We start from the raw sequence: 12,255 nt of genomic DNA, 5'->3' as shown, positions 1-12,255 counted from the left end.
TCACCCACTATCATGAATGCAGCCATAAAATGACAGCACTTCTGAGAGTGCAGACCCAACAGACACCCACAACACTTTGCTCTGATTCTTGACCAATCCAGTTAGCCACAAGCAGTTAGAATGGCAACTTACGAATGAGAGGCACACTAGCATTGGCCGTCCCCAGCTTGTTGGAGGCGACACATGTGTAGTTCCCATAACGATCCTCTGTCATGTTAGTCACTGTGAGGACTGATCTGGTGTTGAGGTTCTGGATGTCTATTCCTTGACCATTGGTAATCCTGGAAACAAAACACAATCACAACAAATGAAACTCTGTCTCCTACATACCCATTAGGTGTGGATCTTCAAAGTGTGCAATACTGCACCATCCTTTTCAACAGATCTATCTATCTTTTAGTTTGCTGTGACTGCTTTGGAGAGACGCTTGAAGGTCTGAGGGTAAGAGAGAAATGACCCAGAAGTGAACCAGATGGATGCCACTGACACACTGTTCGTTGTTTTGTTGCAGGTGCAAGGTGGTTTCCAATAAATACTACTCTAGTTTTGCCTGGCATCTGTGCCACAAACTGAAAAATACTATATTGTTTACTTTGGTGGCCATGATGACCTTAGAAAGCTTGCAGTTGTGTGCATTCCGACTGGGATTATGGCAGATATTACTTTTGTATTTGGCATGATAAACGACCAAACCTTTATGAAAAGGATTTGGTCAAGGGTCCTCAAAAGTGGTGGGCATACATTGTCAAAATAAGTTCTTATACTGTATGCGTAGCATGTATTAGAACATGACTGAAAATTTAGTTAACTAAAGTGTCAATCTAATGGCACAAGACAAATAGCAGAGTTACTATTCCTCTTCCATGCCTATGGTTTATGCGATGAGCAAAAGACAAGGGGTTTTTTTGGTCTGCACAAACACAGGTGTAGCCAATGCTGGAGTTATGGGATTACGGGATTACTTAATTTTATGAGATGGTGGCAATCAGGAATGTCCTTGTACAATTTCTCTGTACAGTCAACATCCTTGAAAAGTGAGCTAAATTATCTGATCACATAGTCCCGTACTAAGACATTTACTGTAGTTAAAGTTTCTAAGCTTTTATTGACAGAAAGGTGGTTCAAAAAGAACGGAACAATTAAAAAGGGGAGCATGAGCATAGCATTATGTTTGTCAAGTTAAGGAAGTTTCATAATATTAGATGGTGGCAAGAGACTGTTTAAATATGGCAGCTGTAATCAAATTCAATGATGATAGTAACAAAAAAATATTTGCTTCATGACTGCCAAAAAGTGAACACCAAGCAATGTATTCAGATGCCCTGAGAACCTTATCAAGGATATCATCCACACCCTTAGACATGGTCCTATCTTGGCTTTTCTGTAGCCCCGTTTGTAGAATGGTTTGGTTTGAATTGTTTTATGTGTGACTTTATGTCCAGCAGATATCTGCAAATCTATCATCACCTCTCCCACTGTGATCTCTAGAATATTTACTGATTATCTCTGAAGTTGTCTCTCCTTAAATTGCTCAACAAAAAAAGCACACAAAATAAAAGGTCGATGCTCCGCTCATATTGATAGAAAGGTGGATGTTTGCAGTATGTGTGTGCATTCACATACATAAACACTAAACAATCACCAACGTCCATTCAATAATGAAAGCAGTGACACGTCAAAAGAAGCTAGTTACTGCACCTACAGTACATAAGAGGTAAGTAGGCAGCCACCCCTCAGATCACTTGAAAATGTAATGGTGGTGAAGTAGTACATGTAATGTAGTTACATGTAGTTTGTAATGCAGTTTCCACATATGCAGTGTACCCATGTCTTCACATTAGTGTCCTTCATATTAAGAAATCATCATTTAACCATGTGAGAAGTTACAAAAGAAGGAGTCCTTGAGTTAAGTAAAGACTAGAATCATAGCAACTTGCCTCCTTAGCAATTTGAATAAATTGAATCCACCCCATAATTACAATTAGCACAGTGTGAGTTGATGATTGAAACTGTGCTCACCGGGAGTGAGTAATCGGGGTAATTTGGATTTTGAATTCAAGAACTGACACTTGAATCTAGACTGACGGATGTATATTTTGCTGATGATTTAACCAAGCTGCTAAGCAGCTGTTAAAAATGATGAAAGGTGAGGACAAAGCACACAAAGCATTTCGGTGATCTCTCTCCAGAGGCCCAAAGCACAGAGGAATAACCAAATGAAACATAAAACAGTCAAATGAAATCCACCCCCATCCTTTCATACATTCATGCTTACTTATGCACAAACAAGAATGACCTAGAAACTGTTCAACATCAGCATGTAAGACCCACACACAAACTGTCCTGTGAAACTCAGTAAAAACAACTATTAAAAATCTGGTAAATAATAGGTAAATTTTCCTCCCTGTGTTGCTTCCAATGCCATTGATGGGTTTTGTTGTATAAGGTTGATTCATATTGTGTCAAGCTCACCTTAATGCATAAGGATTGTCTAACATTCCTGGCATCAAACAGATTGTCCAGTGTCCAGATGAATCCACTTCTTATCATTGAACTCACAATACTATGAAGCACTTCTGTTTTCTTCTGATAATATGCAATATTCAAGTAAGATGATATGCATGTAAAATAATAATGAGCCCTGTGCAGCCACATCTGTTAACAGATTTTTGATTCATATGGAGAACATATTTACAATATGAAATAAAAATATCTTTAATGATTCGTAACAAAATAGAAAATCTGGCTGCTGAATAACATACTTACCTTAAGATTCTAGTGGACACTGGCACTGTACTTGAGCCAAAAAGTTGTGCAAAAGAAATGTGACACGACATACACCACATTCTGTGTACATCCCAGTGCTGTTTCTGATGTTCTTTATCAGAGACAACATACACAAACAGAGTGTGCTCACCTTTTTTCACCTTTGTACCACTCAAAAGTCGGAGAAGGAACAGCAGCTGCTTCACACCTTAGCAGAGCTGTGCGTCCCAGACTGACTCCAGAGCTTTTCATTTCATGAATAGCTGGGGGAACTGGTGAAAAATAAAAAATTAAATGGTGTAAAAACAGAGTTTTGTTTAATAATTTGCACAAGCAAAAACAAAAGAAAACATTTAATCATTAATGTGACAACTTACATGACACCTAGATGAAACCCTGGTCAGTGCATACATTACAAACTGTAAACACTCAGTTTAGAGAGGTGGAGTTGGTCAGGGATGGGGGCATTCATTCCCTTAATCAGTAAAATGAAATGAATTGCATTGCATGGTGATAAATGGCTTAATGGAAGTTCAAAGACTCAATGGCAGAGGCCGGTTCTGTGAATCCAAAATGGGCTTCTTTCATGTGCTGAAATGTGGTACAAATCTCTTTTCCAGTGTCTTGAAGGCAGCTTTATATAAGGAAAGGCTCAGCAGCAGTCCAGTCCTTCTGTAATTCAAATATTTCCCCTGTTTATAGTAACACATCCTTACACAAAATATAATTAATGTATTGGAGTAATACAGAATTGCTGCAGCATTTTATTTATATACTATGTGCTTGGGCAAAAACCGACCAAATCAGTATTCTTAGCATTCTCTTAGTTGAATAATGAGAATAGAACTGTTTTATTCGTAACATCATTGGCCACTATTGGAATAATACTGAATTAATAAAGGCTGAATGGTAAATAAAATACATCCACTCTGTTTAACAGTAACAGTGCTTGCAAGAGAAAGTGATTATCCAAACGGAACAGAATGCATACAGGAATTTATTCTGATTGGTAATACTGTGTGCCCTCGTTACTTGCGGTTAATACATTTAAGGAACCACACGCTAATAAAAAATTCCTCGATACAGCGACAAACTATTTGTCTTACTATTTATGGTAATTTAAACGTTTATAAACCCTCCCCATACTGATATTAAACCACTTTCTATCGGTATTGCCTTTTCCCACACTCGCGGACAGTTTAAAACACTTTTGTGTCTCATGGAAGTGCGTTGCGTTGCGAGATCCGTGGATTGTAGCACACTTCTGGATGCCGTCAGCTAATAGAATGTGCGTACGGTATCCGCAATGAGGTGAAGTTGCGATTGTTGATTCGTGAATGCGCTAGGGTGCACTGTACAGGTATATCATTGATTGTCTGGTATTCAACAGTGACAAAGGGTGGTTGTGGGGTCCGGTTGGTACTCAGTATCAGTTTAGAGACAGTGGGTATGGTTCAGGGAAGCAGGATTATAGAGGTAGTATTATGTTGCACTGACAACTCTCTCTCTCTTATCTGCAATAACATGTTGGACCTGCAGGGACCTTGTGAGAGTCTGTGACTTAAGACTTAAAAATCTTGAAGCTAAACTCTGCATTAAATACTTACTTAATAAGGACTGTTTCAAACCATCACCAAGGTACCATCACTGATATAACTCACACTGTGGCAGCGAGGTCACTGTTACACAGTGACATTTCAAGGCGCAGGGCTCAATCAGTGATATTGTGTACTGTATAAAGCAGGATTGGCTCAGATTGGCCTGACACATAAGACATTGTTCTGAACGCACAATTGGATGTGCCATCTGACATGCAATACAAGCACAATTAGTCTGTACTACTAATGAAGATTCTGATTACAAGCCTCTGATTCACAGATGAAAACCAGACTCTTACGATCAGGCCGGCTTCTTCATTAAATCACCCTGTTGTGTCCAAAAGTGAGTTAAACGATGGCCTGCCAAACTATTACATGCCTGCCATTGAAGTTTTAAAAACATGTATTTTAAATCCTGAGGCATTAATGATATATGGATATTGTCAGACAGAGATGTTGCTGATGCCTGGTGTACACAGTCTCTCTGTCAAACATAGAAAGACCATAGGGATATATGAAGTGAGATGTAACAGTTGTGTTGAAAATGATACATCTTGGTATATGTGCATGTTACGTATGATCCTGCACTCTGTGATGATGGATGCCGTTCCACCAACCTTGTCCTGTATCCTAATGAGTGCACACACATCTCTACTGTATGCAGATCACCTGTACTTGAATGTTTGCCATTTATGGTATAATCTTTCTTCTTCTATGACTGGGATAAAAAAAAATCATAATCAAGAAAGTGAATCACTGTGTCATCGTGAGTATTTCTGGTCCATATGTCACTCAATGAAAAGGATGTCATGCTGAAGAGCATAAGCAGACAATCATTGTCTGTGCTGGCTGTGTATGTGTATGTATGTGCATATTTGGTTTGCCTTGCCTAGTGTTCATAAAATACAGGTAATCCTCAATCTATGAACACAACTGGTTCCGAGAAGTTGTTTGTACGCCTAAATGTTTGTACCATACTGTTATTACACTTCAATTTAATTGAAGTTATTACACTTCAATATAACTGACATATGAGGTCATTGCTACTATAAAAACAACACATTGACAAAATAAAATACTGTAGTAAGTACTGTAACACTGAATTCATTTTATCCTCAGGGAGTGTAAAGGCTAAGCCAAGCTTTAAGCCACTGTATTCCTCCACACTAATGTGCTTCCTTATAATCAAAAGTCTGACATGTCACTTGATAAATAAAAAAAGTCATCCAACTGTAAGTTTCTCAGTTAACTCAACCAACAGTTAACATCAAATAGCTAAACATCAAGAGTACAGCACTATTGTCAGTTAATGCTTCCAGGCAGAAACCTAACCAGCAAACATTGGTTCCTCCATCATATAGCTCCTAGAGGGGGACAAACCCCCAACCTCTAGGCTCCCGCAACCCTGTGAGCCGTGAAAGCGGAAGAAGTGGCTATGAAGAAGGAGAGAATAAGGAGTTTTCTTTAAGACAGTCTATAGCCTTCATTGCTGGCACTAACGCTCAATCTGACCCAAATTGTTGACAGTCTCAAAGTTTGCGAATGTCTCCATCCACATGAATACATTGCTTATTCCCTGCTCAGAAGTTTGCAGAGATGTGCATGAAAGAAACACTGCGGATGATGTGCCAACAGGAAAGTTGAAGAGGCTACACGAAGTCCCACATCAGAGCAAAATTTCAACTTAGTCTTACATACATTTCCTAAATTATTTTGACATGACATGTGAAATCTTTATCTATGGGGTGTTAATGTTTTGCTGCTCGGCGTGGATTGCACCAGAAAAGGGAACTACAGTAGTAAGATATGGCGGTGCACTGTGTCTATGAATGTTCGTAAATCGAATGTTTGTATCTTGAGGACTACCTGTATTCTAAAAATCCCAGTTTCAAACTATCCTGACTTAATCTCACTTCACAAAATTTATGAATTAGTTTGACCTTCACAGATTCCCCCACACCATCAAGACAATGCACATCCATCAGTATCTTTGCAAAATAAAAGCGATGATAAAAAGTAATATCAGAGTCTATGTTACCTGAGAAGATGTGACAAAATTTTAAAGAACAGGAAAGGAGAAAGGGGTGACAATTGAAAGAATACTCCGAAGCACAGCAATATAAGCCAAGCCAATAACCAGTATGATACAATAAATGACCAACAGAAGCTTAGTGAATCCTTGTAATCCTGTTTTGGTGTTATTGTGGGGGGTCATTGATTATCTGAAGCCCCTTAAAGTAACAGGTTGACCTGGCTGTTGCTCTGGACAAATGCTGGGACACTGGACATAGTAGCATAAGGACATGCGTCAATACTAGCTATGCTAAAACTTCAAAATCTGAAACTACTGCTTTGTTGTTTGATTAAATTTGTCACTTTAATGAAGCTGTGTGGTCTACTTTGTGGATAGAAGGCTATGACATGTTTCCCTGTATTTAATGCTGGCTGCTATTCGCCAAAATGAACAATGTGCTTCCTTCATTACTCAATAGGTTGGATTAATTTGTTTCATTTGAATATCATGTTGCTGATCAACATAAAGTATATGCAAACTACAGGCGACAATTCATAGTTCTCCTCGAAATAACTTGGTGTACATATGGATAATCTATGATTGTCTTTCACTCTCATAAAAGGTTACCAGAATAAATATCAAACAAGCAGAATTTAATAGTTTGGGTTCAAGTAATTGCCCCCTTCTCCATTCAAGCTATGGATACATTGAGACATCGTGGAATAGAAAATATGTTAAGGTTGTCCAAAAAAGGAAAAACCAATAAAATTAAGTATTTCCATATCTGAGCCCAGTACTGGATCTGTTAAGACAAATCACATCCATAAATTGTAGTCCAATACAATAATTTCAATTTTAACTTGCTGGCATGTGCTTTATCCTCATATATTGTGAGATACACCATCAGGATTTGGCGAGAAATGCAAAGCACTGCACTAAAAGTCATAAAGGCCCAATAATACAGGTAATTTAGTGTCTTGAGAATGCTGTGCTAGTGCTGTAAATCATACTTGGAGTCAGGGTGACTCCACAAGATGGGGGTGAGGGGTTGGGTCCAGGAATAGCACAGGCACAACAGAAAAATAGGTTGTGAAGGCCCTGCTGTGTAAAAAATAGCCAGTTTGGTGTCAATGCCAACGGACCTCCATTACATTCGCATCACGCAAGCCTTGTCATCAAAGCAACGGTGATGTAACTAAGCGTACATTTTTACAACGTGCCTAATTACTTGCATGTCAATTATAAATAAAATGTTTGACTTTCTCCACAGTAAACTGGCCTCATGCTCGGAGTGTCCGCAGCCTCTCGCCCGTAAGTCAGTTGGGATAGCCTCCAGCAATCCTCACGACCATTATAAAAGTGGAAGAAGTGATCAGGAGGATGAATAAATGAATGTTTGACCTTGTATCCATTTCATGATTGGGGTTTTCTAAAAATATCATCACACCTTAGTTTACAGGGTTTCATTGAATCATGTGCTGTAACCAGTCCTCATGTGAATGATTAATTGCTGTTCTTCAAGAATTTGTACAATTTATTTAGCTGCAAACTATTGTTTGCACAGAGAACCCAGAGAACAGTTTTAATTAAAAGATCAATTAATAATCCTACCTCTTCATTCAGATTTGAAAATTAGTTTTCATTGCAATTAAGAAATGGACCCATCAGTGCATGACTTATCAGCTTACATACAGAGACACTGTTCCCCGCTGCCATCTGCGGGCTTCATTGTCCTGTTTTTTTGTCCGTCAGGAATGGCTGTGCTGCCAAGATTTATTAATTAATTAAGATTTCTATTCAGAACAGCTAGGGAACATTGTGTTCCTTCTTTTAATACAATGCAAGACATACAGTATAAATAACTTGTTTAGTGTTCAGGATTGTTTGGCTTGACAGTACAAAGGATCCAATATATTACCTGATTTTTACACTAAAAGGTACACCAATCCCTACCTCTCTTTAAGTTCATTCAAATTTTACATTATTATTTTTCCCTGCACCGAAATAACATGGTATATGAGTTTTGCAAAGTCACCATCAGCAGTATGACAAGCAAAGTTATTATTATACATGCCAATCATTATATGATTACAGACAAACAGACTAAAAAGCTATATTCCCAAAGAGTCTAGGGATGGTGGAGAGAAACATGTTATGTTTTGTCTAACTGGCAATAAAAATAATGATAATATGGAAATAGGGGTAGAGTGCAATGAGGAAATAAAAAGCTTGTCAATTAATTAACAAAAATGTTAAAGGTATAGTCAAAACAACATGAGTGATCTCTCAAACTATTCACTAGCGGTGCCATCTGGCTCACTGGCTCCATACCACTGGTATTCCTGGCTTATAAACCTCAGGTCCTGATTCACAAAGTGGCTTCAGCTGCAGGTCACACTCTATAATAGCACAACTTGCACAGAGAGAGAAAAAAAAAAAAACTGGACAAAGATACAGATGCCATCATGACTGAAACACTTCAATTTGTGCTGATGTTGGCAGTTAGTGGTAAATGTCAGAAAAAAAAACAATTTTGAATGAAAATCAGGTTCAAATGTGACTAAACATGCAATAACACTTGAAAGAAACCAATTAGAAAATAAACTGATGAAGAATGTGTGACATTTCAGTTTAAATTTGACTTTGGTTCTGAGGATATGTGGACAAACTGTAGCCTGCTGTGCGCAGATGGACAGACATGACTCTAGGGCCTTTAACTTCAGCCAATATTACAAAGTCAATTTTATGTCCAAAAAAACAAAGAAAAAAACACAGACCAAGCTTAAACATGACTTTGCTGTGATTGCCAAATAATTTTGAAACTGTACTCACAAGAACATTAATGCTGTAAAAAAATCCTGATTCTGCTCACTTATTCATGCCCCACATGTAACAAGAAATCCAAATGGCAATCAAGACAAGAGCTTTGGAGAGATGTAGAGGAATGGATTTACATCCAAACAGCTCTAGGGTGCTGGCTTTAACTCTACTTAGGATTGGATAAGAACACAATTCGAGGAAGGCTTCTCTTTTAAATTATAAGTCACAGTATTTTATACGACAAACTGTCAAATACTCAATTGAGACTATGCCTGATGTTAAATTACCCCCTACAACACATTTCACAGTGGAATGAATATTCATTCTACCTTTGATCCACCACTATATTGAGGCTATGGAAATGTTAGAGTGGATAATGAAATACGGCAAACATGCTCCCTCCTCTAATAGCTGTATCCTTTCTTGTCTTTACTTGACATTGTTATGCTGGGTGGCCCAAAAGGTGTGTCTCCTGACCACAAGTAAACACATTTATCTTCTTATCTATTGGAGATGGTTATGACACCCCCAAACAACTCTGTGAGGGCAGGGAGAAGAGCATGCTGTGGATATACCAAGGCAAGGCTTGAATCCCAAACAGACCCATATGACTGGGGCTTTAGAGGGAAAAGCAAGGATGGAGCAAACAAAGGAAGTGATTAAAGGAAAATGCATTCACGGAATGCCCCTTTAAATCAATGATGTCCAAAAACCTGTCAATACAGGGTCTCTTAATTGCTCAGAACTGTTTTACTGTGCATGATCATATCTAATTAAAAATGATCAAAGTTTTGTTAGCCAATTACTGTAAGCAGGAGAGAAAGTGAGGTGCCCTTCTTTTTATAAACACAGCCTTGGTGAATATGTGAGCAGAATTCACAGCTGCAGGGTACTAAAGGAGGGAGGGGGTGTACAAATGCCTGGCAAAGTCGGATGTACACAGGGCACAGATTCCGTCTGCAAAGCAAGAAAAACATTGCCAAGAAAGAAAACAAGTGATATTGAAGATGGAGCAGCACCTCTGCTGGTTTAAACCCCGACCCTAATGGAATTCATCAATGAAGATTGGTGTGAGACCAAGTACATTCTGCGAGCAATAAGAACAAAAAAAACAAAAAAAATAACCATGTTGAATCTAGAGTGCAAGTTGTGCTATACATAAATTCCAGATTTGAGTAAAAAAAAATTATCCTAGCAAGAAATGCCTGGAAATGCCTCATATTTCTCAGAAATGTTAGCAAAAATACAACTGCCCTTAACATTGTAAAAGAGAACAGAGATAGATTCCTTAAAAAAGTCAGGGTCTTCCAATACAACATTCATTATTCACATATGTGTGGTGATGACACTGCATAAACTGCTCTGTCTTCATTACACATTTATTTCCTGCAAACTAACTTTGGCAACATAGGGATTATTACATCAGAGAGAACATCTGGCTTTATTTCAAGTCTTTTTGTGAAGGATCTAAAACATTGACGACCAAATAGAATTCAGTGCAACAAGATGATTGTTGTTGTATTTTGCAAGATTGACTCGAGTTTGTGAAAACTGTCAAATCTCATCTTGCAACATAATGATGTTAAAACTATGAAGTGCCATTCATTCAATAAGTCAGTGCAGAAAGCTCTTTGTAGGGGGACTGATTTTCAAACTGCGGAAGAAGGTCAAACATTTATTATCTTGAAGACAAAACGATTTTTTGATAGTGTTTTGCATTTTGTTACTAATTGTACAACACAGTGGCTTTGTTAATTCATTAAACACTTGCTTTTTATCTCAGGAGGTGATTTTCCATGGTTGTTTCCTTCTCATCCATCCTTCTGTGTAGGCCAGCTAGAAACAATATTTATGTCTTTGAGTCATACTGTGTGGTGAGAATTTCAGCCAATAATGGTGCCCACCTGCAGCGAAGATGAATATGTAAATCTGAAAAGTGGATCAGAGATCAAATTTCATTAGGTAAAAATCACTTCTGAATCACTTCTTTCGCCAAGGTAAGCTTTTTAGACAATCTGATTCTTGCATGACCGTCTGGATGACTGCCATCTTAGTTTAGCTCATGAGAATTCAGTCTACAATCATTCATAGTCACATGGCTAAAGACAAAAGACACTGGAGTTCCAGCAATCTAATTAATATGATCAGATCAAGGTATTTCTTTTAGCCTTACAGAATTTCAAGCAGTGACTGCATGCACTGACACATGTACAGACCTGACACAAGGAAAACGGGCAATAAAGAAAATACCTCAGACCTAATTCATCGTGTCGCTAAAAGTCAAGTGGCAGGCTATGTGATATGGAAGGCCCTGCTGTTATTATGATGGAGCTTAATTTTGTTTTCATTACTTTAGTTTGCCTATTTTAATTAGTGCCCTTAATCTGCAATTAGCCCAGAGGTCAACTATACTCTCAGTTGAAAAAAGAACCAGTTTTAAAGCAGAGGAACTGTTTAGACATGTATTTAATTAGATTGTTAACCCCCAAAATGTCAGTGTCCTTCACTCTTATGTTGTCTGATTAGAATGATGAAAGAGAGAGATTAGTCATTGCTGTCTAATGTGTATTACTTCATTTAATTTAATGGCTACCACTATGAGATGATCAAGCCAGATACTCTGATTACCCGTTATAACTTTGAACATTGAAAAATAAAACATGATTTAAAAAAAAAAAAAAGAATCCTATGTTCTATGTTGTTGTTGTTGTTGTTGTTGTTGTTGTTGTTGTTGTTTTAATTGCTCAATTTCTTTGGTAAATACAACGGACCCCACAAGAATATCCCAGATGAAGTAAGAAAAACAAACAAATAAACAAACAAACAAACAAAACATCTACAGTACACGTCCATGCGCCATTTCAATGTAATGCATTAAGTTAATTTCTTGCTTCTTGCTTTTGTTTGTGTTGCAGTGTCAGCTACTATTTTACTCTTAAATTACAATGTGGGATACTGAGATACCTTGTGCTACTGAGCACTTGGTGAATATAGCTTGATGGGTGACAGTAGAGCATGAATGATGCAGTGCATTGGGACATGGTCCAAATGCTGCTT

The 12,255-nt window shown here is 37.9% G+C and overlaps 1 protein-coding gene across 2 annotated transcripts in view; it reads right to left on the bottom strand.

The window, feature by feature from the left end:
* negr1 (neuronal growth regulator 1) overlaps positions 1 to 12,255 on the bottom strand; it is a 151,516-nt gene that overhangs the window by 42,875 nt on the left and 96,386 nt on the right. For both annotated transcript variants that reach the window (XM_068320365.1, XM_068320367.1), the window contains exons 5-6: positions 2,918 to 3,038; positions 133 to 281 (exon numbers count right to left, since the gene is read on the bottom strand). In XM_068320365.1, coding sequence (XP_068176466.1) covers positions 133 to 281; positions 2,918 to 3,038 — 270 coding nt within the window. The remainder of the gene's footprint in view (positions 1 to 132; positions 282 to 2,917; positions 3,039 to 12,255) is intronic.

Source organism: Antennarius striatus, chromosome 7 (genome assembly GCF_040054535.1).
Source record: "Antennarius striatus isolate MH-2024 chromosome 7, ASM4005453v1, whole genome shotgun sequence".
NCBI classification, from domain to species: Eukaryota; Metazoa; Chordata; class Actinopteri; order Lophiiformes; family Antennariidae; genus Antennarius; species Antennarius striatus.
The sequence above is the reverse complement of the archived record's forward strand: the minus strand, read 5'-3'. Positions and strand labels throughout refer to the sequence as shown.